General features: G+C 39.2%; 1 protein-coding gene across 1 annotated transcript; it reads left to right on the top strand.

Moving 5' to 3' along the window:
• On the top strand, window positions 1–27,293 carry GPD1L (glycerol-3-phosphate dehydrogenase 1 like). Its single transcript, XM_082323194.1, has 8 exons — window positions 1–128; window positions 5,540–5,717; window positions 7,127–7,267; window positions 11,125–11,263; window positions 12,460–12,572; window positions 20,205–20,438; window positions 20,851–20,957; window positions 24,307–27,293. Exons 1-8 carry the CDS (start codon window positions 76–78, stop codon window positions 24,401–24,403), a joined length of 1,062 nt encoding a protein of 353 aa, XP_082179320.1. The 5' UTR covers window positions 1–75; the 3' UTR covers window positions 24,404–27,293.
• Window positions 27,294–27,538: the final 245 nt, after the last annotated feature.

Here is a 27,538-nt window from a genome sequence, read left to right as displayed (position 1 = left end):
GGCGGGGGAGCGTGAGGCGGTCGCCTCAGGGAGCCCGTCGCCGCGGCCATTGGCGGGAGGCGGGTGGCGCTTGCCATGGCGCTCACCGCGGGGCCCCTCAAGGTCTGCATCGTGGGCTCGGGGAACTGGTGAGTGCGGCGGCAGCCCCCGAGAGGGCTGACACCTCAGCGGCGGAGCCGGCCTGACCTTCCCTGCGGCCGTGCCTGCCCGGGCCTTGTCGTCGCTTCCCGCGCCGTGCCCCCCGGCCCGCAGTCGGAGGGTTTCGCTCCCTGGGCGCTCTCTCCTCAGGGGTGGCGGCTGTGAGGGCAGCCGCGCCCCGGCGGCGGCGGCCCCGGTGCTGGCGGTGTCTCGCCGGCAGCTGCCAGCGGGGCATGGTCTGTGGCGGGCTTTTGGGCGTTGTGCGGCTGGGCTTCTCCAGCCCTCGGTCTCCCTCGGCGGCAGAGGTGCTGCCCTGAGGTAAACGGGGGGAGAAGCGGCAGAATCGAGCGCCCTGTTTTGGCGTGCTTGTAGGCACCCATCTGTTCTGTGAAGAAGTTATTTTAGGGTATTTTTAACCTGGTGTTTGTTGTGTGGTTTGTCCGATCTCAGGTGACGTAGACATTAAAGATACTGGTTTTTTTGTTGGTTTTTTTTTTTTTTTTTTTTTTTTGTTTCCCCAGCAGGTCATGGCTAACTAGGGGCTGCCTGTAAGGCTTCTGTAACAAGTCTGCTTCTCTCCAAAAGTATCGCTCGGGGTTTTCCTATGTTAGCTGTGTTCCCAGGTAGTTCAAAGAAGAGTTGTGAGACGCTAGGTTATTTGAAATACCTTTTCTTTTTCAAATTGGTTATGCTGAGGCACACTGAAGGCTTGAGACAAGGTTTTATTGCTGCATCTATCACTAGCTTATAATTATACTTAAATAAACTTACTGTTGTGTCCACTGAAAGCAATAGATTTACTAATCATTTTTCTAAGAGGAGCATCATGTTAATAATCCTTTAGCTTGCTTCTTCAGTTTCTCTACCATTCCTGATCACTGTTTCTACCCTGGATCCCTATTTACAATGAATAAGTTAAGTACGATGCGTTATATAAATATACTTCACAGTTTGTCACTTTAATCACTAATGCTAAGCATAGGTTATTTCTGATAACATTCTGTTTTTTTAAGACTAAATCTAAATTCAGAGGAGTTTCGTGTAGAGCAAGGTACTGCAGTTTATTAAAGAAAACTTAACAGCCTTTTCTCAAGCTGATCTTAGACTTGTTGCTCACCGCCTGCCCCCTCCGTGCAATTGGCTTTTGGTGCTGTTTTGCATAGTTAAAAATATCAGCAACTGCTACGTTGCGTTTTTCTTCGTGATGGCTTGTTGAGGGAATGGCTGACATTTCAGTGCAGCATCTCTTGCTTTCCTTGCACGAGCTTGTAAGATGAACAGGGAGATACTGTGCATTGTAATATATGTCAGAAGGAAATTATGTGGTTAGACCTATCAGTCTTTTAGGAGTATTGTTGCCATTCGTCCATACTTGAAATCTAGCAAAAAGTTTTACAGGAGGTTAGACTGCATTTATGTTTGATTCACTGTGAAACACACTTGCAGAAGCAAAAGGATTTCTGGATATTACCTGCTAGCAATAACCACGTTCATATATATTTTGTTTTCACCTCATTGAATCAGTTTAATAACAAGAAAAGCTCCTGCCTAACGGGGTGGATATTTGGGTGGCAAAATGCCCATATCTGTGATGCTGAGAGAAAGAGAGAATGCTGTTACCGGCCATCGGCTTTTTTCTTTCTTTTGGGGATAAACGTGTTCAAATAACTGATTTCATATTTGATAGCAGTGTGGCAATTTTTTTTGTAGCAGGAAAGCAGAAACCAAAGTAATAAAAAATTTTGAATTGCAAATGAGTGCAACAGCTTTCCCATCCCCCCCTCCCCGAATGTTTCTGAAAACAATAATTCTTGGAGAGGTAGGTGACTTCTTCCTCAGAGTCCAAGGGATGGGGGTGGCAGACACCAGATCTTGACTGCAAAGAGCACTGTGATTCAATAACATATGCAACCATTGAACTAAATAGGACTTAATTTGAATTGTGTACCTGTGTGCGTGTAAGTGCCTTTTTGAACTGGGGCCTGTGGTCCTAAAGTGGAAGCATTTAATGCTCGAAAGCAGGTAAATAGAAACAAACTGAAGCACTTATATGCATCTTATCATTGATATTTTGGGGTTATATATTTTTGAAACCTGGAACACTGGAGCATGTGACAGCTGTTGCCTAAATTCTAATCACGTAAGTAGTTGAACTGAGTGGGGTTTGGCATCTTTAGCAGTTCGGATGCTGTGGGGTTTTGGGGTTCTGTGTGAGATGATTCTGTCCCACAAGTGCCAGTAACTGCTCTTTGCCTTGTCACAGCCCTTTAACCTATATCTGGGATAAAAAAAACCACTAAAGAATCTTGGCATGACAGTGACCATTTAGAAGGCTTGAACCAATCACCTTGGATGATAAACTACTTCCAGTCGGACTTGTTTGGTCAGTTTGCTCAGGGGAAGGTCACCTTAACAATGAAGTTGACTTGGCAAGGGTCACTCGACACCCGAGAGCAGGAGCTGTGCCTTTTGCTGGCCTTGCCCGTTTAGAGTTGCTCAGCTGGTGGATAAGTGATTGTATTAGGATCTTTAAGATAGGGGATAAAATAAGCTTTCTTGAATGTGAAGAGAGTACACCTTGGGAATATGTCTTTGGAGCCTCAGGATTCAAGGACAGTGCCCAGATTCAGTTACAACACTGCAAACGTTGCCTCGGACATGTACTATAGCCTGCTTTTCTGATAACGCTTCCAGGGCAGGTTAACAAGGTGTGCACGGCCAGAATTTATCCCTGTTTTGCTACAACCTGTTGTTAATCTGATTGCCCAACTTGAACAGAAACTGTAGAGTTTGGGAAGAGGTGGGAAGTTACCAGGACAGAGGGGTTCATATGGCTAGGAACTTGCTGTAGAAAAATGGGAGGTAAAACCTGTGGCTTAACTGAGGTGATTTTATAGGGACAAGTGGTGGAGCTAGAGTTAATAGTATTATTTGCACTTGCGTATTGCGACCTCCACTGATGCTGGTATCAGGGCAAGTTTAGGAGTTTCTGGGTTTTGTGCTTTACTTTTAAGGTGATGAGGGGAAAGCAGACCGACTGAGATACACTGTAACAGTGAAGGGCAGGAGACAAAGTGGGTGGTCTTGCTCAGTGAGCATCAGATACAGTTCTTCAGAAGTCTTAAATAAGTGTATGTGGTTGTATTTGGGCGTACTTTTGATAGTCATTGCAAGGAAGAGAACTGCTGTTTAGCATGCAACTACCTTCTATTACTTGAATAGCATTAACTATCCTTCAGAGCATGTCAGGGTTAACATTTATGAAGGAATCTTTCACTGTTTTTTCTTGTGTAATTGAGCTGCTGCAGGCACCAAGTCTTGCAACCTAGCTCACACTAGAACTGTTATTGCTAGGAATAAATTGACAAGAATTCCCATTCCTTTGCTTTGCAATGTGTCAGGAGTATACAAGATGAGCCAGACATTCCAGTAAATAATTTCAGAGTACCCACTGAGGTGTATTAGGGCACAGAAGAGAATATAGGCTTGCTTGTTGGATTAACAGGTGTGGGGAGCTGGTATTTCACCTTGCACAGAGCAGTCTTAGACTCGGTGTCAGTTGTTTGACCTTGCTTAATTCAGTCCTACAACAGTTGTTGCAACATAACAGGAAACAAGGAAACAGAGAAGCCAGTCAGGAGAATCTTACTGAATTCAGTAACTAAGACTAGGCAAATCTTTACTTTTTTAATACTACATTCAAAGGCTGAAAAAAAGACAGGTAAGGCATTTTAAGTGTTAAATAGTAATGGAATTAATGTCTCACTCAAGTAGTACGTGCTGCCAAACTTTATGCTGGCAAACTATTTGAGAATCCCAGTTGGACAGCTGCTGAATCAGTTATTTCTGTCTTTCTCTATCAACACTAAGCACAGAGAATGTGTAGTAAAGTTCAAAACCAAAGACAGTGATTTACCAGGATCCAGACTTCGTATATAAATCTGCAGTAGTAATTGTGCTTTTGTTCAAGGAACTCAAAGCACTTTCTGAGGAACACATGCCTGTGTTGTGTTGAATGTAATTCATCCTGCTTGTGTGGATCTGAAATCTGGGGCTTGAGCTGGTGAGTTGTCTACCATTGCAGCAGAAAACACTCTGTGTGCATGCAGATCTAGAATATGAGCTTGATAAGAGGTGGCTGACAATTGTGGCTTCTGTATCACCTCCCTGAACCCAGGGGACTTTGTAGTGTGTGAAGTGCTATTAGAGAAATAAATTTGTGTCGTTTAAGACAGACAGTTTTACAGTTTAACTGAAGAAGGTCTACTTAGGATACTATAATTTTTTCTGCCTCTACTTAGAAAGTGACCTTAGGCCTGTGATAGCACCCATCTTTATTATGGCACAATGAGTTGTGTCATATTAAAAACTCTTGGAGCAGAATTAATCTATTTGGTTTAGTTGCCAGCTATGAGTTTATTACAAGCAATGTCCATAATAAATTTAGGGGAGTGTGTGAGTATAACTAGATTTGTAAAGTTAAAGTGTTCTTACCTCTTAATAAAGTGTGCAGTTTCCACACATGCACACAGGTAAGCCTCAGATCTGTACTGTGTATTTTTTTCACATATTTCTAAATTTTTAGTAGGTTATCAGTAATTATGAAGCTGCCTTCTTGTCCCAGGAAAGGAAGTTAGGTTAACAGGCTTTATGAAATTGCGTCGTCTTCTTCCATGTAGCATTCAGGCTAGGAACGGAAGGGAAGGTTGCGTTTGTTCCTCTCCTTTTGTGTAGCTGCAGTAATTCTGATTAATTTCATTGTTGCTTAGAGATTTGAGTAGTAAAATTGGTCACCGTCGTACAGGTTTCACTGTGTGCTGTTCTTGGGGAGAAAATGAGGCTAACAGTAATGGAACTGTCTGCCTGCAGATTCAGAGGATGCTCTTGCAATAGTTAAATTCTGTGAGGTTGGCAGCATAACCATAAAGCTTACAAGTACTTACGCAAGATATAAATGCTTCTTGGCTTTAAATGCATATCAATATTGTACAGCAATTGATGGGTCAGGCATCTTAGCAAAGAAAGCTTCCCATTTATTAAAGGTGATAATGATCCATTTTTTAGAATTGAGTATGTCACTTTTACCACTGCTTTGAAGATATAATCCATTTGATTTGTGGAAATACAGCCCAAACTCTCACTGGATAGCCAATTAGCAGACAAAATAAGTAAGGACGTTTTCAGTAAATGCTTCAGTCCAACCTACTCTAGATATATTTGTTTGAGAGAAAGCAGCAGGTGTGAATGACTGGTCTGTTTTTCCACTTGTTTTACTAGATCAAAAATGCTACATAGTAACTGGTCCAATAACCTGTGAATTTCTGTTTATTTTAAAGACAATCTCTTTCTTCTAGAGCAAAATCATAATTTTTTAAAAATATTTTTGTTTTCTTTCCTGCAGGGGTTCTGCGGTTGCCAAAATAATAGGCAATAATGTAAAGAAATTGCAAAAGTTTGCTTCCACAGTGAAGATGTGGGTCTTTGAGGAGAATATTAATGGGAGAAAACTGACAGATATCATAAACAATGAACATGAAAATGTAAAATATCTCCCCGGATACAAGCTGCCAGATAATGTGGTAAGACTCAGAAGCTAAATTGTAGTTATGGAGCAGAGGGAATATTGCTCATGCTGTGACTGGAGGTAGAAATTTGTTTTGTTAACAACTTTAGGGTTTATAATATTTCAAACTGTATGCTATTTTACTGATGAGATCAGAGACTGAACAAGTAAAATTATGCCATTATGCAGGCAGGTAAATCCAACGCACTGTACTCTTTTTTTTTTTTTTTTTTAACTCTTTTTTGGTCTCACTGTTGTCTTTACGTTACTTCAGCTTCTGTATAGGGAAGCAAATGTGAAAATGAGAGCAAGATTAACAGCTCTGACCATACCTATTAAAAAAAAAAAAATTTAGCCTCAACTTTGGAAGGGAGCAGGTCAGTGGGAATTGAAGGTCAGTGGGAATTGAAGGTCAGTGAGAACTGAAGGGATTTCAAGTACTCTGAAACTCATATTACAGGATGAGAGCTAGAGTATTTTCGAGCAAACTGCAAGCCATTTGCAGTTTATCTGGTTCTCGGTTGCGTTTCAACTATGTGCAGTCAGATCAGCATGTTAGATGTAGCATTGCCAGGGCAGAACAGTGGGACCCCACATCTGTTCTGTGTTGGTGTAACATGATGGTGGGTGGGCTGGTGGTGACTCTTGCCCCAAAAACCTTACAGGAAGAGGCTGCAGCAGCTGACAATTCAGTAGAGATTTTGGGCAGGAAAAACATGAATTGCCATGCATTGCAGTTTTCTCTTTAGCAATAATGCTGAAATCCAATTTCCCTAGCCTTCAGCAAGTGCGGTGTTTCTGCTGTCCACTACCTGCTTGTTCAGGTTTGTTCTCTTTATCAATAGGTCGAGCTTATTGCTACATTTTAAACCTTAGTGTTATTTTAAGATGGTCATCAAGTGTTAGGAAAAGTGCAGTCTGGCAAGTGACTTCAAAGTAGATCACCTTCTTAAAGGGTAAACAAAATCTATGAGTACAGAGAAAGAGAATACAAACTAGTAGGTGTAAGAGGCCTGGAGAAGAAATTTGAGTGTATAAGGAACTAAGTAAAGAAACAACTTTTCTGCATGCAATAATTTATCAAAAATTGAGATTATTTTATCAAAAAGAAGGCAGCTTCTTATTTTATATTTTCTTACTCAAAGTACTTGTTTGAATGTTACAGAACATTTTGAATTTTCATTGCACTAACCATGCTGGTGGCTGTGAAGATGCCCCTTTCAAGACATAAAATAGTTTGTTTGAAAGCTTAAATTCTTTTGCTTTTCTAGGAAGTTTATGTTACTGCTTATTTTCAATGATGAAGCACAGTAGTTTGTAGCATTCAGTATAAGACCAAAATGTGCTTTTACTTAACCAGATAACACTTGTGTGTAGCGTTAATTTTAAGAAGTTACGTGGCTTTTCTCTCCTGTAACTACACAGGTTGCTGTCCCAAACCTTAATGAAGCTGTACAGGATGCAGACTTGCTGGTTTTTGTCATTCCTCATCAGTTCATTCATAAAGTCTGCGACGAAATCACAGGACGAATACCCAAGAAAGCGCTCGGTATAACTCTTATAAAGGTATAATAAATACTATGCATTAATAACTGACAGTGTGTCATGGAATCTTCTAAAACAAGATGGCTTGGTATTTTGATATGAAAAGTCTTTTTGCATTATTCACTTGATTGTTCCATTACACCTTCCTAGATGTAAGACTGGAATTTGTCTCAGTCGTTAGTGGATTGTTATGCAGTGTTTTATTCTAGGCTAGTGCTTGCAGGAAGAGGAGAATGAGGCTGTTCACAAGACTTTTAAAAAGAAAGAGGGAGTGAATATGTTTTGCACCACCAAGCTTTCCAATCTTTCATTTGTTGTTTCCAAAGGCATCATTAGATGAAGAACAGAGCAGAAGCATAATGCTTTGATTGTTAACGCACATCCCACACACTGAGTTGATCATTTTAAGAACTGCTGAGAGAATTTCACGTGACTGAGAGGATAGTGCTCTTGTTCATGTCAAATATTATGTTGCAACAAGAGAGTCTGTTCAGCATGGTCCAAAAAGACAGTTCGAGCATAGGAGATAGGAGGGGCCAGAGGCACAGGAAGTGTTTCACTGGAGTGTTTGTAGTTTTGGTGGCAGGAGAATTTTTAAATGTGGATGGGCTTCTTTTTTTTTCTTTTTCCCTGTGTGTTTAGCTGCAAAGAATAAGCTATTCCCACAAGGTCTGGAAGATTCTGGTTTGTTGTTGCTTTGTACTTAGTTGAGAGTAGGCCATCTTCTCAGCACACATTCCCTTGCTTACTGTCATTTCTGGAAAATGATACATTTATGGATCTGTGCTTAAAAAGAACAAAAACCCCTTATTGCTACTTACTGAAAGCCTGTCTCTTTAGTTTGGCTAACTAAGCCTACCAAATCTGTATTGTTTTGTCAGTGCTGACCTGATATATTACTGAGTTGTATGAAAAAGTAATGCTTCCCAAGTGCACTTGCTGCATTTTGTAGAAAAACTTTTCATATTGTAGAAGGATAAAATAAGGCTGAATGCTTAGCATCAAAACCGCACAATTGTCCTAGATGCCCTTAAGTTTATTGCTCTGAAGTTGTCTGTTTATGCTTCTTTCCTCTGTAAGCTCAAGATAAACTTTATTCTCCTTTAATTTGCTAAATGTGATTTATGTTCTCATGTCCTTAGTGATAGAAATAACTCTTACAAAATCGGTGGAGTAAATGAGGGTTTATGTCAGCATATCTGAAGTCGGAGTCAGGGCCTATATTCCCTTGGGATTACTGCTTTGGGTATTGATTAATGGAATGTTGATTAATGGCTATGTTTAAAAAAAAAAAAAAGAGGGGGTATTTATTTTGAAAAAAAAATAATCCAAACCCCAAACAAACAAAAAAAGCCCAACAAAACAAAAAGCCTGTACTTAAGCGTAGTGTAAGTAAAATAGTGACACCTGCCATGCAGAGCAGAGTTGATTACTAGGCAGCTTCCCACTGCCATGTTGCGACACTGCATCAGTGGGCGGTCTTTTGAAAGAAATGCTGCAAGGCCCCTTTTAATTTTTCTTGCAGGAGAATGCAAAGTACATGTTAGCTTTTATGAAAAGGCATAACTGTGCATCATTAAAAGTATCATTTAAGAAGAAGGGGCAGAGATTTAACACAACAATGAGACTAAGTAGTAGAGGCAGGAATGCATTCTTTCCTCTACTTTTGCAGCTTCTTTATGCATGCTGTTTTCATCAAAGTCATATTTTTAGTGGTCTCATTATGCTCAACACTAATGCTATTAAAGTGGCTTGTGTTAACTTTGGCAGTTAAAGTGCAGTTCTGCTCTGAAAAATATCATTAGTGGGACGTCTTGTTTCTATGCTTTCTAAATTGCTTGGCAAGTTAGCAGTGTGTCTTTTTTTTTTTCTTTTTTTCTTTTTTTGACAGTCTAATCTTCAAGCAGAGCCTAACGTCTGATAACAAAACTGAGTCTTTGAGAAATAAAGACATTTCTCTGCTGGTTAATCTGTGTTCCCATTGAAGCATTTGCAGCTGTGTTGCTTTACATAAGTTCTGATCGCTGGTGTCTATGAAAACCTAAAAAATGATTGTGTGAGTCTGGGGGGAGGAACCGTATACAACTTATGATGCGGTACAGCAGTGAGTACAGGAAGCAGGATAGGTGGAGGTCACTCAAAATACTCTTCAGGCAGCCTCAACATCAATCTCATTTTCATCTACCTATATACAGGTCCCAGGGATTGCTTTGGCAGGCATGCTAGGACGCAAGCAGTAAGACCGCAGAATTGGACTTGCATTGCCTGGGGATCATTTCTGCCCAGTGGAAATTCCCATGTTGGAGCCTTGGTTTTTGGGGGAGGAAAGGGGTGTTTGTTTTTTCTCCTGTCATCTTGTCATTCAGTATTGGATTTAACTCTACAAGAAACAGGTGCAGCTCTCCTTGACTTTGTCAGAAGTTGCACCTGTTTCATAGTCGGGTTGAATTTGGCACCTAAGCCTCTCTGATCTCCTTTCACTTGGATGAATAATTGTTGTGTACGTATTCATATTTTTGGAGTTGTTCCCAATGTGTGCATGCTTTTCTGTTTATTAATTGCCTGCTTAGGAGGAGGGGCCTTACAGTTATTTTGTGGGGACATTTTTGACGCTGTGAGGGGAAAAATACAACATGTATATGTGTGTGTTTGCTTTCAGATTCTTTCTGCATGACTTATTAAAAATGAGAGCAGAGCTGTGCATTAAGTGATGCAAATTGAAAAATAATGCAGAAATGCAAGCACTGTTGTCTGTAGTTTAATTGGCTGGTTTTATACAGGCATTTATGCATGTCTTTTGATTGCACCATGTTATTTGAGGAATAGCACCTCTGATCTGTGGAAATGCAAATTACTGCCTGCCTGAAATGTCACTACTGGCAACATACAAGCGTGTGTGTGTGCGTATATGTGTATCTGGATGTAGTAAAGGATCACACTGCCTTTTTGCCTTTAAGTCATAATTCACCCCAACATTAAAAAATACTACTGTATAAAAAGTGGTATACTGTGGGAAAGAAGGACCATTGCAGTACCTTCTCTGCCATGCCCCTGTTCTAAAAACCCAAAAGGAGCAGGCTAGGAGAAAAGGGTTTTGTGAGAAGACAGTGGTCTCATTTGGAGTTCTTGGTTCAGGCAATTCAGGGTACCAGATTCTCTTCTCCATTGCAGCATTCATCTCTGGGGTGATCTTTTCTAAGGTTGTATTTCTGCCCCTACTTTCACACTTTGTAAAGAGTGCGTTATAAATACAGATTAAAAATATCATTAGAAGTTAAATTATTCTCAGTTGTTCTGCTTTCTACATATCTGTGAGTGGCTGTTCCATTTGTAGTAGTATTCAAAATGATTAAACTGGGTTTCTACCAGTTGTTGGTATTATACACGAGGGAATCTGTCTCTGATATTTCAGTTCAGATACCTCTTCACAAAACAAGTTATTGGGATGCCATTTTGTGAGTTTTGGTGCAATTTCAAATGCAAGTGGAGGCCTGATTCACAACTGATGGATTGGTGATGCTTCGCTGGTTTTAGTCAGGATACACTGATAATAAGCAGCTGAGATTCTGAACTAACAAAGCTGAATATTCAGCACTTCTTAGAATCAAGTCTTTGATTGAACATGGAATAAAAACTGTTACCATCATCTAGAGTTTAGTCCTAATTCTTAAGGTGCTACCTCCTATGAAAAGAAGACAGCTTGGAGAGTCACGACAATAGCAGAAGTTTCACTGGTAGCAAGTGTGTCATCTTTAGTCTCTATCTGAATAGGCCTTGTTGCAGTTCTCACCCATGGACAAGACTAACTGTGATGTGCTTTCTTCTCTACTGTGTCTCATGAATGACTTTTTAGTAATTCCATTTAATGTTGGCTGCAGGGAATAGATGAAGGCCCGGAGGGACTCAAACTGATCTCTGACATTATTCGAGAGAAGATGGGAATAGACATCAGTGTGCTGATGGGAGCTAACATCGCCAATGAGGTGGCAGCAGAGAAATTCTGTGAAACCACAATAGGTACTGTTCCGAGTAATAAGAATTTTTAAAACATGCTCCTGTCCTCACAGTTGCACAACAAATAGCTCAAATTTTATCACTTTCAACATTAGCTGGCTGTTATCAGAAACCATTGGGTTCTTATTTTAATTTTGAATTTCCTGGAATGTTTACACTTCCAAAAGTACTAGGACAATACCAGGAATAGAGGGAGAGGGAGGTGTGCAATTTTAGCTAGTCTCACTAGGATTGTGACCTTAGCAGGTGAAATACTAAGCATGCTTTTTATCACCCTCTGCATAACAAACTGCTTTGTTTTATTACTCTGCTTAAGATTTTTCTTGGGTCTGCATGGCTTTATATGGATAAGTGATTATATATTCTGTACTCCAGCTCGGGTGTTATGGTCATAGATGGTACCTTTATGCATGTTTGGGTTGTTTTGTTTTGTTTTTTTTTTTTAAGGTATCAATATCTTATTTTAATTTCTCAAAATAATTAGTCCCCCCAAAAGCTAGACATGGTTTTAGTTCTGTGTTGATGTCTGCGCACCTTTGTAGCACAAAGATGTGCCTAGTCTTGGATTTAACAGTGTCTAGATAGGCATGTGTGTGTGTATACGCATACAGTCATACGTAATAGCACAGAGTTCATGTTATCTTTTCAGTGTTCATTTTTACAGTTTTGTGCATTTTTAGCTTTGTAACCTCTCATTAACAGCTTTTGCATTGAATTTATTTTGGAATGGTTGAATTACCTCTTAGTGCTTAGAAACATTTGTCAGTGGCAGCAGGCTCAATTAATAAAACATCCTTGACATGCCTTTATCATCAGTAGGTATGTTTCTGAAATGCAAGCCTTAAAAATAATCAGTAGAATTGCACCTGCTATGTTTTTAATTCACTTTTGGTTTATTATTAACTGTTATTTTTAAGGAGAATGATCAAAAAAGAGGGAGTATAGAGAATTAATGGAATTTTTATTTAGAATCTGTTGCTGAGCAGACAATGAATTATGAAGAAGTCCAGAGTAACTCAGTGCAGAGCTTGTAAGTGCAATGTAGACATATCCTTAAGTCACTTAAAACAGGAGTCTGTTTAGGTTGAAGATAGAACAACCTTATCTCTGCTTTTAAGTATTTTGGCTTGCACAGGAAAGGCTAAATAACAGCCAAATAAATTATTCATTTTTTAGCCTTCCTTTCTCTGTCTCAACAGGCAGCAAAATCTTAGAAAATGGCCTTCTCTTCAAAGAACTCCTGCAGACTCCAAACTTCCGAATAACTGTAGTAGACGATGCAGATACGGTTGAGCTTTGTGGTGCTCTGAAGGTAAGATTAACAGGCTGCAGTTGGTACACCAAAGGAACGGTGATCCTTGTAGAAAAAAGAGGGTATTTTCATTTAAAGAATTAAGTTTATTATGCTTTATATAATATATAAAACTGCTACATAACACTTTCAGAAGAACCAGATGGCAAATTAGGGAGCAGCATGTTCTGAGAGTTGGCTTTTAGACCCTTGTCTCACCATCTCCCAAGTTCTCTTTCTACATCTTTCACTTAGCTTACGCACAGTCACGAAACAAGTGTTGATTTCATCTAACTGATCAACATATTTCTAAATCTATTTTAGTTCCCTCTTTCTTTTTGCAACAGTGTTCACAAAAAGAAAGGGAGAAAGAAGTTGGCATTAATCCTTTGTGTCTGTTGACAAAGCTTTTCCCCTCTTCATTGACTTATACAATGTGAGCACTCCTATGTTTTATGTTTTGTGGACATACACTGCATAAGGTTCGTGTGGATAACCACATACAGAAATGACCTGAATAGGAAAAAAGTTATTTCAGACAGTTACTCATCTGGAATTTTTTTGGTAACAAAATTGATGTTGACAGGGAGCAAAGGCTGGCTTAAACATATTTTTATTGCTATTTTTTTCAGGTTAATTTACAGGCCCTTTGTGAAAGGAAGGCATTAGTCGCTTGGCACCCTGGCCAATAGTACTGTAGTTCACATTATCCGATATCTATCATGGAAGCATTTCTGATGGGTGTAGTGGTTTACTAGATAATTTGGCTTACTTTTTTATTTTTTTACGTTTTGGATAATTATTTTGTAGTGCTTTGTTTTCTCTGTTGAAATTATGTGTAAACTACACCATTCACCTGCAAAGATTCCAAGCCAATGAATGATGTCTTTAAGCTAAGGAGTTCTGATTGCTGCTCAGTGGCAAGTAGATTCATAGCTATAATAGAATTTTTGGCATACTGGTTTTCTTGATAAGTTTAGTTTGAGAGCTGGCATCCTGGAAGTCCTGAGGGAGGAGGTGGTCATGGGTTTGTGCACTGGGCTATTGGGATACACTTTAGTGTAACATGCTTTGGAGTTACTGTATTTATAGCAATTTCACAAGATTGTGGAGCTCGTAATTCGGCTCCACAGCCATTGCTTTAAAATGCTGTGCTGTTGTGGAAGGTTAGCAGGAAAGAAATCCCCGTGTATAGACCCATGAAATTAGTCAAAAAGTTTGACAGATTTATTTTTCTTTGAAATCTGCTTAGCCTGATGTTTTCTGGCTAGCTTAAATCCTTGCTTGATAGAGGAGTTCTGTCCCAGGTAATTTTTATTCCAGACAAATCTTGTGAAAGGGCACTAAAGATGAGTGTGTCCATCAAACTGAGCAGCTAGTCAGCAGATGCTGAAACTCCACTGTAAAGGTCCAAGTTGGGCAAGATACCAGTATCTCTTCGGAAGTGCAGAAGAAGTTAAGTAAATTGTTGTTCTTGACCTGGAAAGATACTGAGGTGAAACTTGTGTATTTTCTTTGTAGCCTTGTTTTGTTCCTCCCTCCTGCTTCATTATTCATCATGCATCCTGCAGACTGAACTCTAGTTGCATTTCTAAAAAGCTGTATATATTCTGTGTGGTCTGGTCATTTGGTTTTGATTGCAGTATATTTTATTAACTGAGCTGAGACTTCCAAAGAAATGCATGGTATGAGCTCTAAACAAAAAGCGAATTAAGGCTAGATTAACTTGTTTAAAAATACTATGGATTTCTTGCCTGATTAAAAGGCATGCACTGGTATTAAGTGGCATAGATCAGTCATGCTAGTATAGGTGATATTTTTAAAACATACAACTCTTCCTTAATCTCAAAGAAAATTTTATTAAAATCATATTTTTAAAAGTACTTTTTCATTTAAAACCCTTTCTTCTTCAATCCTAAATCTTGTGCTGACAGCATGCAAATAATTTCCTGAGCTGTTTTTAAATCAAACATTGCAAAATTTTATGAATGCATTGGGAACACGTATGCCTCTGAAAGAAAATGAAGAAGCTAAAATTAAACAGATGAGTGTGTTTTTATTGCCCGTGCAAAGCAAAATGCAAAGCTCAGATGTGAATAGTGAGATGTAAACTTGAGCTTTTTTCTTAGAAATTGTACATTCTTATTATTAGGAGAATTGTTTGCTAAGGGTAACAACAAGCACTTTGCTTTTTTATGATTAATCTGATAATCTTTGTAATAAAAAATGTGAAAAATAAGCATCTTTTCATGTGATTGTTTTTAAGGAAAAATCTAAAGTGTAGGTTCTGTCAGCTGACAGTTACTTTATTAAACTTGGAGAGTTACTTCATGAAAAAATAGTAAAAAATAGCATTATTTAACTTGCTGGAAGGAGGAAATTCCTGTTTCAGAAGATGACAGTGTTGTGTGAAGAGGCCGGTATAAAAAGAGAGGTTCTACTCTATTTCTATAGCAGTGCCAATTCGAAATGTCAGCAACGTCACTGCAAGCTATAGCTCAGAGGACAGAAGTAAGCAGGCACACATGCCAGTCCCGATTGTCTTTTTGGATGTGGAAATAGTAAAAGCAACTCCTGTATTGGTATGTAAAGGATGAGAAATACTACACTATGAGAAATAGTATATTCTCCGAGCTTCTGCATTTTTCTATATATACCAGCTTGGGAAAAGGAGACTTTTCTGGTATTTCTGGCATAATAGACTAGATCTTGTTAAAAGTCTATACTTGCCTCCCTCTTTATTTCTGCAAGCCTTTCTAAGGAGGGAAGATTTTCAATGTGGATGGTTGCTGAAAGGTTGGGAAAAAATACAGAAGGGTAACAGAGCACAGCTTTCCCTTACAATAATGATAATTTTAGGTTTGAAATTTGGTGTTTGAAGCATATTTGAATTCAGACTGTAATAATAGGTATTGCAGCTGGGTGATCATGAAAGAACATGTGCTTGATTGCTATTTATATACATATATATGCATATATATATTGAATATCCACTTCATTTACTATATTTATTTTTTGTGACAATGGGCTGATGGAGATGGGCTGAAGTACAGAAATCAGTGCAGTGAAACTGCAGTCTTGCATCAGCTTGGAGACTAGCTGAATAGGCAATGGCAGTCACTTTACAAAATCTGATGATAGTGAGGAATAACAGCTGTCTACAGTAAGTTGTTGGGTGTAGGAACGAAAAGTGCTCGGCATGTTCTTCTCTATCAGGATATTTTTCTTTTGAGGACTGAAGCACATTTCACATGTATTTGTTGACCTTTTCTAAGGGCTGAGGTCAGAAATTAACAAAATTCAAATTTGGATAGTTCGGTTTCAAGGTGTCCAGTTGGCTTTACAGGCAGCCTGACCCAAGGCCACCTACAAGTTCCAGCTGCCATTTGCCAGACAATGAAGGGGCCTTCCTAGGAAGTGCTTAAAGGTTATGACACCACTGTAAGAGTAATATGTGCAGCTCTGCATACGTACGGATGTGCTCCTGGGTGCTGATGGATGTGGTACTGTAAAGTAGCACAGACCCAAGGTTATCACCTCTGAGGTGTCCTTAAGAGTCCTTAGTGCCTGCGCCGGCGTGTGGTCTTACAATCAAACAGCACGGACGTGAGGCAAGACTGAGCTGGTGTATGAACATAGCAGCATACCTGAGAGGCAATATAAACATTGGTAGCTGCATTCTTGGGCGTAAACTGTACTGGAATCACTTACCCAGTGCAGTGGTGACAGGGGTGAGTGTGAGGGAAGGAGAAGGGAGAATCTAATCTCTGGATATGGTGAAATGGCCATGCTCTAGCTGCCTGATGTATTTGTTCAGGGGTCTGGAGAGTTAAACTCCCTCAAGTGGCAGCAGCCAAGGACCGACATAGAGGTGACAGTTACTGTAGGAAGGAGAAGGAGCAGCAGCTGTGGTTGCCTTTCAGGTTGCTTCAGGCCCATCTCTAAATCTTACGGGTCCAGCTTAGCCTTAAGCGAAGAAGTAAGAAGTATAACAATGATTTGTTGCTTACCAGGTTATGTAACCCAGCATTATTACTTACAAAGGCGGTCCTGCAAAGCGTGTTGTATAGTGAGTCTAGCTACTGTAGAAGTTGATTGTGATTACTCTTTCCTGAGATTAAGTGGAAATGAAATCCATTATTTACATTCAAGTTTGCCAGGAGCAAGCAAGCAGTTTATGTTTAACCTCTCTGACAGTCCTGCTGATACTGTCTTTGATTTGTTGAGTCTTCATTTGACCTCTCTCAGCCATGGTGTGAAGCAAGGAGCTTCTCCAAGTTCATGTCTAAGTAAGAGGGAAAGCAGGCTGTGCTGAGCTTGTGACACTACCACAAGGAAGGCTGGATGTCCCAGGTGAATTAACGTTTCTGCTTAGTTCTCTAATGATCTGTTTAATTATGGAGAGGTAATGGTTGCCTCAGAAATGGCCTCTGAAGCTGTCTTCATGAGCACTCCACAAACTTACTGTAAACAGAATAGGACTGTAAACTGGCTATTTCTGAGCACTGACTGTGTAAGAGAACAATCTATCAGCAAAGTCTGCGGACTTGTTAACCTTGGTTCCTTGGTCATCTATTGACCTTGCATTTGTGACCTCTGGCATGTTTGCAGCAGGTCATGTCTAAGTAAAAGACACTTTTTCTCCTTTGCTCTGACACATACTGTCAGCACTGCCTGGCATCAACATTTCTTTTCTGGAGTATAGCTTCACTATCCCGGTGATAAAATAACTGAGTCCAGTCCTTGCTCATGTTCTGGAATAACTAGGACTAACACCAGCTTCTGGATACCAGACCAGCTAAAGACTCGCCTGTTAGTGCAAAGTATTTTAGTAGCTTAAAACCATATGCAATATAAAAACACCCTGTTCATCTTGCTTACAGGATGCATGTTTTAATGTAAAAAGCTGTTAATGCCGACATGGGGGGAAATGTGTTTGTTCAAGTGTGAAGTGGTTTTGAGAGCTCTGAATCCCTCAGGCCAAGAGAAACACTGTGTTGCAGCCATTTTGGGGTTGTTGTGACAGTATTTTCAAGCCTTTGGAACAACAGGTTTGTCTGTAGGCTAAAGTCGTCCTGCTTATTGAGCTGTCAGACCCCCATGTTGTGTGTGCAAGTACAGTCAGTCTTGGAGCTCACAAAATACGGGCTCTCTCCTTTTGCACAATATATACCCATTGCATTTGCAGGAACTCTTGTAACTTCAGGTGTAGGCTTTGGCAGTGGCAGTGTTCAGGATCAACCGTACCAGGTACAGAAAGATGTTTTGGCCAGATTGATACACGATTCTCCCCCCACCCCAGTCTGCTTCTCAGAGGATTGCTATAGTGCTAGTGCCATTAGGCCCTGTGTGGTAATTTGTGTTTTGCTTATGCATCTTCCTGAAATGAACTCGACTTAGTGCCTGCACCCAGAGATTTCAAGTACCAAGCTGCCTGTTTTGGTCTTGTTTTGGACAGAAAGATGACTCAGTCTCAAGTTTTGTGAGATTTTTTTGTTGTTTTGTTTTTAACAGGAGTAGCTTGTCTTTCAGTAAGGTGTAACTTTCAATGTGGTATAATTCAGTTCTTTACAGAATATTAGACACAAGACAGTTGTCATAGATTCGTCAAGGATTTAAATGAAACCAGATGGTAGAGCTTGTAAATTCATAGTTGTGGCCTGAGGGTTATGTAGTCCAGGGTGTAACAGTCTCCTAGATGTGGGTGTGTGTTCTAGAGCATAATCAGTTGTCTTATTTCCTCATTATTTGCAAACTATGTGTAAGAACATATAATGGAGACATTGTACAAACAAGGAGCTTAGTGTTTCAGAGTCAGACTCACAACTTCTCTTCTTCCCTACCCCATTTCCTCAGACATAACTAGTCTTGGTATGACTTGCTTAGAACAATATTTCTGTTGCTCCAAAGACAAATATTGCAAAGGTGGAAGTAGACAACAAAATACCATAGGGCGCATCATACTGTAAATTATGATCAGGTAGGCTTCTTCAAAGTGGAAAGGAAAGTCAAAGCAGGCAAAGTTGGAGGGAAGGGGAAGCTTTAGTATTGGAGTGTTCAAGAAGTACATGGAAAAAGCCCAGCGGTTGTTCGAAAATGTTTTTGTTTTTAGTTGAGTGCTAAACACTTGCAGACTTCACTTATGTGCAGATTCCATTTAAGTGGGTTATCCTGTCTGAAAACTTCTTAAATACCTGTTTGACTTCCTCTTGCTTTGCCACCAAATGAACCACACTTGTGAGGTTGGTCTGGGAGAGGTGTCCAATGAAAACATACCTTGACTGAATCATCACAGCCAAGATTTAAGCCAAGATGATCTAAAGCACCAGCTTTAAAAATGTGATCGTCTTTTGCTGCTTCAGGTCTGATGCTGAGATATGTCTGCAATTTTTAAGGTCACCTTTAGACCTCAGCTAGCTGATCAAAAAGCAATGGCTCATTTTCTGACCTCATTTGATTGAGAGTCGCCTAGACATGACTAGCCACACAGCACTGCAGCTGCCTGCAGTTTTTGGTTCTTACAGTTCAAAAAAAACCAAAACAAAACCACCTGTTAATCAGCTTGTTTTCATTAGCAATTTCTCACTGTTGCTGTTTCTTTAGCAACAGTTAAAGTTCGTTTGGTTGGTTGGGTTTTTTTCCCTGCATCGGGTGCTACATTAGGTGCCATAATGTTGATTGTCCTGTGGTTTCTGTTGAGGTCACTGCTGCTATTGTTGCATGCAGAAAGGTATTACTACATCTATTGCTTTCTTGTTTGCTTTATCAATACGTCAGAATGCCATCTCTTTTGGATTGTTTTGGTAGGGGGTTGTTGTTTTTTTTTTTTTTGGTAGGGGAAAACTAACCATGGCTAGTCTCTGACTCCCAGGCCAGAATATAGCTTTTATAGTCACTTCACTCAAATGTGTCTCAACTAATCTCTATGTTTGTAAACCAAAGAAGGGACTCTACAGCTGATTGTTCGCAAAGAAACAATACATTCTTTGTAGAAGGCTGTGACCAGGTCTAAGGGGGAAAAAAAAAAAAAATCAACTTTTTTTGCTTAGGAAAGGTCTTCCTGTGTCATGAACCTTCTGGGAACCCTTGATTAACTATTACTGTTACAGGAACTCTGCATACTTAAAAGGGCTGAATAGGATTAGCTTGGCTGAGTTTGGTCCCTTAGCATGTCAGCATGGAAGTCAATAAATATTTCTTAGATTCAGTATTACTTTAATCGTAAAGAAAATATGGATAAAAGGGCTGTGGGATGTCAGTCTAGCTTTACCCCTACCTCAGGGCAGAAACAGCTCAATCTAGATAAAACCTTGTTTGAGTGTAGTGTAACCTGTTTGTTCTTGAAGATAGTCAATAGCTCCACAGCCTCCGGGGCAACTTGTTCCAGAGCTTTAACCATGCTTTTATCCTTGGAAATACTTAGTAACGTAAGACTTGTCTTTTTTTTTTTTTTTTTTTTAAAGATTATCCCATAAACCCCAAAACAAAAAACTCCCTCCAAAAAAAACAAAAACCAAAACAACAACCTAGCCTTACATTCATAAAGTATTTGCAGTTCTTAAGGACATCTGCACTCTGTCTTTTGGTGTCTTCTGGGATTCTGTAAGCAATAATTGACTCATTTCCCATTTGTTTTTTTTCTCTTCTCATTAGAATATAGTGGCAGTAGGAGCTGGGTTCTGTGATGGCCTTTGCTGTGGTGACAATACCAAAGCTGCTGTTATTCGCCTTGGCCTAATGGAGATGATTGCCTTTGCCAGAATTTTTTGCAAAGGACAGGTGTCTACTGCCACTTTCCTGGAGAGCTGTGGAGTTGCTGATCTCATCACAACATGTTACGGTGGCCGGAATCGACGTGTAGCAGAAGCGTTTGTTAAAACTGGAAAGGTACCTTATTCACTGGGTGAAATCCATTGTTGGAAGTACTAGCACTCCTGGTTTGTTGGAGTAATAGTACAGTTATCTGAGACATGCTAGCTGTACTGAGTGAGTACCCTTCTCTTTCCTCTCATTTTTGAGTGTGTTACAAGGCTAGAATGAGTGTAAAGGTGTTAAAAAGGAGGGGTGATTAAAAAAAAAAAAAAAAAGCTGGAGGGATAAGATGTTGGGAGATGCAGATTTAAGAAAGAGAATATTTGCAAACAATATAAGAGAATATGATATATGCTTACTCAAGTACACTTTTGAGAAAGGAAAAACCCTCATTAACATCTTTTTTTTTCCTATCCAGATGATATTGTCAGGCTTACGAAAACTTTATCATAGCTCTCCTTTTCTTCCTCTCCCCCCTGTTGTTTAGTCTATTGAAGAGTTGGAGCAAGAAATGCTGAATGGTCAGAAACTGCAAGGACCACAGACTTCTGCAGAAGTATATCGCATCCTCAAGCAGAAAGGAATGCTGGAAAAGTAAGTAAGAACAGATAAAACAAGTTCCACATTCCCCTTTTTTATCTCCATAACTGTTTTTTCATTTTTGGTCTTGATATCTTCATGAAGGTAATAGCCAAAAAGAAAATCACTGTAATAAGAGTAGCTTAATCCCCAGTTAAAAATCACAGAGAGGAGTGAGTAAAACCTCAAAATAATATTGCTGTAGATAGAGCTAATAGTGTGACATTAAATTTGTGAATGCTCTTGTGTTTACAGAATGTATTATTGCCTCCTGCTATCATAGAAAAGCATAGCAGAGTGTGTTTTAACATGTGAAAAGAATAAAATACATGAAAATGAAGCTGATCTTCCTAAAGAGACTTGTGAAGAGGCTCTACAGCTCATTTCATAGTAGTAAATTCATTGCTTATCTCCAAGGAGAGGATCTTTGTTATTAAGGATCTGTATAGCTGATCAGCTGAATAGAGCGTCTGCTTCTATCCACATGGATTCTAGCTTAGATACTGCAGTGTTCTTTCCTAATGTGACTTCCAGTTTGCTGTAGGATAAAACCTGCCATCTGCTTGTGTAGGTCAGGGTTTTTTTGTGGTATGAAATTAAGCGGGTTGTCCTGGCTTGTTCATTTGTATTCGAGTCAGAACATGTATGATTCCTAAAGCCACACACACAATTGTCTCCTTATGAGATTAAGGGATGCATTATTTCTATCCGTTCCTGTTTGTAGAGGAGGCAAAATCAGAAAATAAATGATTGCCAGTCAGAAGACCAAGCCTTGTTACTTTTTTTTCCAAAGCAGTTTCTAAAGTCTAGTTTTAATGGATCAGCTACATTAAGTTGCTTATTTTTTTAATACTATCTTTGGGAGTAAGGCACCTGTCTCTGCAGTGTACAGTAATGAAGCTAACTGCAGAAAAAAAACTAATTAAAATGCTGGCTTCAGTCTTTGCTGTTTATGATTCCCTAAATGAGACAGGATGCTGTGTTTGGGGGTTTTTTTGTTGGTTGGTTGGTTGTTTTTTTTCCCTGTTCTATCTTAGAACAAATAGAGTGCATTATAGAAGACTTTGGGTGTGTTTTTAATGAAAGATAGGAAAACAGAGAGTTGCTAATTTCTGTTTGCTATACCAACATGTATGTGTCAGTTCTGCATAAAAGGTCTCATTCAACAAGAGTTTTGAAAGCAACTTTCAAAGTGTTTTTCGAAAACTCTCTTGCTACTGCTTTAAAACACAAAACACAGTAAAACAGCCATGGTTTCAAAGTGAAGAGGTAAGAGTCTAGTAAGAGTAAAATTTCGTACTCTCACCCTACAAAAAGAGTCCCAAGGCTATGTAGAAACATGCAGAAGTCAAAGTTCAGTAGAAGAGCCTTGGTAGCGGGGTTGATGCCTATTGATATTTACAGTGCAATTGATTTTTTCATTTCAACAGTTGTAGAACTAGTCCTCTTAATGTGCTCAGACGTAAGATGCATTTCGAGTTTGCTGGCCATGAGCCTGCAATCAGCCTTGATTCTGCTTTCGCTGTGTGAAGTGCGGCAGACCTGTGCACAGCAGAGTAATGTTCTCTGTTATAAACAGCAAGACTTATGTATCAAGATGTGGTTTGTAGTAGTGGTGCTTCTTCACTGAGAAGTAACTGCCAGTACTGTATCTAAAGCTGTGTGGAACTTGGTTTTGCTTCAGAAGGCTCATGTGTTTTGTGGCCACCCCTATAAAATCTCACATAGGCATAACAAAGTTTATTTCAGTGTTTAAGTTTTTACAGTAAAAGCAAATTTAGCCCCTTCTCGCAGCCCAATATATTATACAAAATCAGTGATAAGTGAGGCATGTTACACATTTGCATTTATTAAATTTTTTTCTGCATATTTCCTAATAAGGGTTTTGCAACCTATACAGTGTAGCATTGGATTTGAAAGAGCAGCTATGTGACTATATGCTAATTTTGGTTCCACCGATGAAATAAAAACAAAAATCAAGTCAGTTGGATTGACCTGAAATAGTTTTTGCTATTGCTGCTATTTTTGTCTTGTTCTCCACAAAAATAAACCGAAAGAAATGGACATGCATTCATAGCAGGACATTAAAATGCTTCAGATAATTCAAAATGTAGCATGCAATAATAAAAGCCACAGAAACAATGGACTAAATTCACAAGCATGTCCATTCCCCCACTTTTTTTCCCCCCAGTAACGCAAAGTATTGCATTCAGGCAAGTACAAATCTTGCATCTGCCCCTGCGAGCGCAGTAGTCACCATGCTGTAATGGTACTCCTGAATGGCTCACGGCTTCTCTCGTGACCTCTGGTTCACTTTGGGGAGTCTAGTTCAGAGCTGTGTGGTGATACCAGAGTTACCTCAGTATAACACATGCTGGCAGAGTGTATGGGCAAGCCGATATGGTGCTCAGTACTGGCTGGGGGCTCTGCTCAGTGCTGCATTTCTGCATTACAGGGAAAGCTTTAGAGTGACTGATGGGACCACTCTCCTGAGGAGAAAGTCCTAGTCCAGATGTATCCTGAATCACTCAGAAATTAACTATTTCACCATCTCCAGTGCTCCTTATGTTTTATTTCAGCCAAAATAACGTAGTGTGTTTGGTCAAAATTGATCAATACAAAAGGCCACACTGAAATGGCATGTTTATTCTGGTGAAAAGATAATTAATCCCTAAAATTCACCAGGCTCTGTATGAAAATGGGAGTTGTCTGGCTGTCACTGTCCAGGATGGACAGAAAGCAAATGTAAATTTCTGTAAAGCATCTCGGCTCTAACAAGCCTTCAAATTATCAGAGAAGCCTGAATAATTTGAGGGTTGTTGGAAATGTGGCCAGTTTAAAAAAGAAAAAAAAGAAGAGATAGAATTTAGTGTTTCAAAATCTACATTTAATTTTGGACTCTTTTTAAAAACTTGACCTTCAATTTCTTCTTGGGTCTCTTTGTGTTGTGTTCTGCAATTGTATTATCAAATTATTGCTCAGAGATAATGCATAACTGATGTGCCAGTCATCCTTTTTAACCATAGATGAGTACTGCTATAAGAATGTCAAGGAAAGATGCAAGTGTTTTTTATTTTTTAATTTTTTAGATCACTTAATGGTTGTGCCATACATAATGAATGTTGCAGGCTCCATTATAGCTAGCTAGGCTTCTGAGAGTGACTCATTTTAGAGATGCATGTAGGTTCTGTATTTATCCAGTGCTTTTCAGCCCAGCCTTAGCACTTGACAAATACTAAAAGAAATGGATTTTTTCAGTCTCTCTTGCCCCTCCCTCTCCTCACTCCATTTTCTTTCTTTCATTTAAGAAAATGTTACAGAATAAACTTACGCTGCATTTGCTTTCCCCACCCTGTTTCCTCAGGTTTCCACTATTCACTGCTGTGTATCAGATCTGCTATGAAGGGAAGCCGGTCAGAGAGATGATATCCTGCCTTCAAAGTCATCCAGAGCACATATAAAATCAATCAGGCCATCGTATTAATGCAGCTCTCTGCCTTTCAAATTTATGTCTGGGTTCAAGTGGATGTGTCATTAAGCTTCATTCAAAGCTGCTCACTAGGCAACAGGAACAACATGAATGTCTGTGAATGGGTATTGTTTTTTGTTTTACAGCCTAGTTTGACATAGCATGCAGTGTTGGCTTGGTGATTGTCATTTTACTGGCTAAAATACAACTGTTTTAAGATGCGCAATGCAAAAATTGCACTACATATCTAGTGTATATACACAAGTGTACTTTGTGTGGGTTCCTACACCGTAAAACACAATGTTTTGTTGTCTCTTATTAAGGCCTAGTCCAAAATCCACTGGACACCATGGGAAGAATCCCACTGGTTTTGATGGAGACTGAATTGAGCCTGTAACCTTGAAATATTAGGAGTCTTTCTATTAGAACTTGGTTTTATTCTGTATACGCATTGAAATTTTAACATTTTGCATGTTTATGATTATATTAATTTAAGCAATATTAATGCAAAACAAGTGGTAGCAGTTATTCAGGGGGCTACAGGGATATTTTAATGAACTCTGGTGAAGAATATTTTGATTTTTGAAAGTCTTTAAAACTGTCAGACTATTTTGAAACCAATTTCTAAGTGAATTTAAAGTTTTTAATTACACTGTTTTAAAGGGAATATACTAGAAGGGGGATCATTACCTCCCCTTCTGTTTTTTAATCCTTGCATTTTTGTATTTCTCTGTTTCTCCCTTGCTGTTCCCAGGAGTTAGGCTCTTCTAGAATCCCATTCCCCCAAACAAGTGGGAGATGCTGACCTGGGGATTCTGAACCCTGGAGCCTAGGGTTCATTTTAGTGTTGTACCTGTGGTCGTTCTTCTGGTATCGTTTGGTGGGTGGGGAAGGATACTCTTGGGTATCCCCTGCTCAAAATTGTCATGCTGTGTTTCTAGCTTAACTATCAGCTACAAAGTGTTGCACTCCACACAACACTCCAAGGAACGTTTGGGGAATTCCCTGGTAGATTATACTTGTGTTGTCAAAAGGGTTCTGTGCCAGTACGATGACTGCATTCATTTCAGTGCCTGCTAGTGACTGACATGTCAGCTGGGCTGTAGTCCTGAACCAGCCTCCCCAGAGAAATGATGACTTCTGAAGTTACTCTTTCACTGGACAAAAATTTAATGGCTGCTGGATCAAGTCCTTTATGACCAATCTCCCAGAAAGCTTCTCAAAGGCATCTTTCTCTTTTATTCCCCTGGTATCTCAACTAGGTTTTTTTCAGGCACCTTTGCTTTATCAGGGAGGTTAATTTTATTTATTATTGGAAAATTTGTGATTTTATGGAGTTCAGGGGTGGGGTTGGCTTGGTTGGGGTTTGGTTTTTTGGGTTTGTTTTGTTTTTTTTTAAGAAGGTTGATGCAAGAAAATGAAATCTGCCTTGCTTTTCTTGTATACTAAACTGTAATTTTTTTGGTAAAATATATGCTAGGTACATAAAGAGTAGACTCGTTCTTGAAGCTGGGAGACAAGGGTTAGCATCGAGATTTACAGAGCTCAAGAAGAATGCCCATCCGCTCTGAATATCCACTCCAAACCTCTGAGCAGTATCAGAACTGTTGTTCACTGTGCTCAGTGGTGTTTTTAGACCAGAAATCACGAGCACAAACCCATCCTGAAGCTTTAAGTTGTCATTCAAAACTTGCTAAAACAAAGCGGGTGCCTGGTAATAATTGTCATACTTAAGTAGCCTGGATTACTCTGAAGTAGGCGAGCATTGGGGCAGCCTTGTATAAACAGGAAGATGCTTCAGCTCAGGGTACCATTTCTTGTGATCCTATAACGTTTTGCATTAATTTTTGGAAGATCTCGTGAATGTCCTCAGATATTCAGGGATGTGAAAAGTTATTTTGCCTTATTTCTGATTCAGTGCTAAATATAACAGATAATGGCCAGAAGTTAAGTAACATCAGATGTTTGTGGCAATTGGGGAAGCTACTGGTAGAGCTGACTTGGAGGAAGCGCTCTGGTTAGACAATTAAAAGGATGTTTCAAGATTGGAAGCACTGTTACACTAACGCACACGTGGAGCATACACTCCTCATTACTGCATAACTTTCAGTGTGTCTGCTTATGCTTTGTGTTGTTTTTTTTAATGCCAAGCTGATTGGCTTTGCCTTTATATGTGTGTATATATACATATATATATAAACTTCTTTTTACATGCAGTATGTAGAACAGTAGCATTTTGTAAGATACATAAAGGGCTATATGAGCTAAATGTGGTAAATTAATATATATTTTAAGATTATTTCTTTATTATTCCAATACTACTTCTACCACTGAGACCCCAAAATCTTAATTGTTCTTGTTTTGTACAGAAGCCTATTCTAAGGCAAATCCAGAGAAAAGGTTTTTATGGAATTCTTTCCTCCGGTCTGTAATTATATTCTTGTTCTTTTCAGACAAAAAGTGATGTTTCAGTAACTAAAATAACTTATTTAAATTTCTACAGATACTTCACCATTTGTATTTGCTTTTCAGTGCTTGAGAACATTCAGCTTGGCACTAGATATTTTTCCCCCACTAATATTTACTGCTCATTAAAAGACTGTGATATGATACTGGAACCGAATGGTCAGAATCCTCTTCTACAAACACTGTTTTGCCTGGTACTGGGATAGTCTTACTGAAAACATTAGCCACTGTGTAAGGTTTTTGCATACAAGATCGTAAATTTGTAACTAATTCTTGATTTATGAACGTTAATTACTAAGGAAGACATTATCTTCTAATGATACATACTGCCCTAGACATGTGTACTGATTTTTGTTTAAAGATTGTGAATGTATACGCGTTTGAAGAGTTAGCACAAATAAACATTTTTGTCTTGGGAATCACTTTGGTTTCTCTTGTCTCATTTTACATGGCTTGCGATTAATATTTTATTCACTTGATGGAATGTAGGTTTTTATGGATATGGTATGTAATGATAGCAGATATGAGACTGCCATGCAAGAACTTAAATTTTAAAAAGAGCTATTTGACTTCCAGATGTCAGCATTTTCATTTCTGTCCATTAGTGAAACAATTTCAATGAAAATGGCGTCTTTGACCCCTGAAACAGGTCTTCGGTTCC

Source organism: Platalea leucorodia (assembly GCF_965183815.1).
Source record: "Platalea leucorodia genome assembly, chromosome: 1".
NCBI lineage: Eukaryota > Metazoa > Chordata > Aves > Pelecaniformes > Threskiornithidae > Platalea > Platalea leucorodia.
Note: the sequence above shows the minus strand (reverse complement) of the source record. Positions and strands in the feature narration are given on the sequence as shown.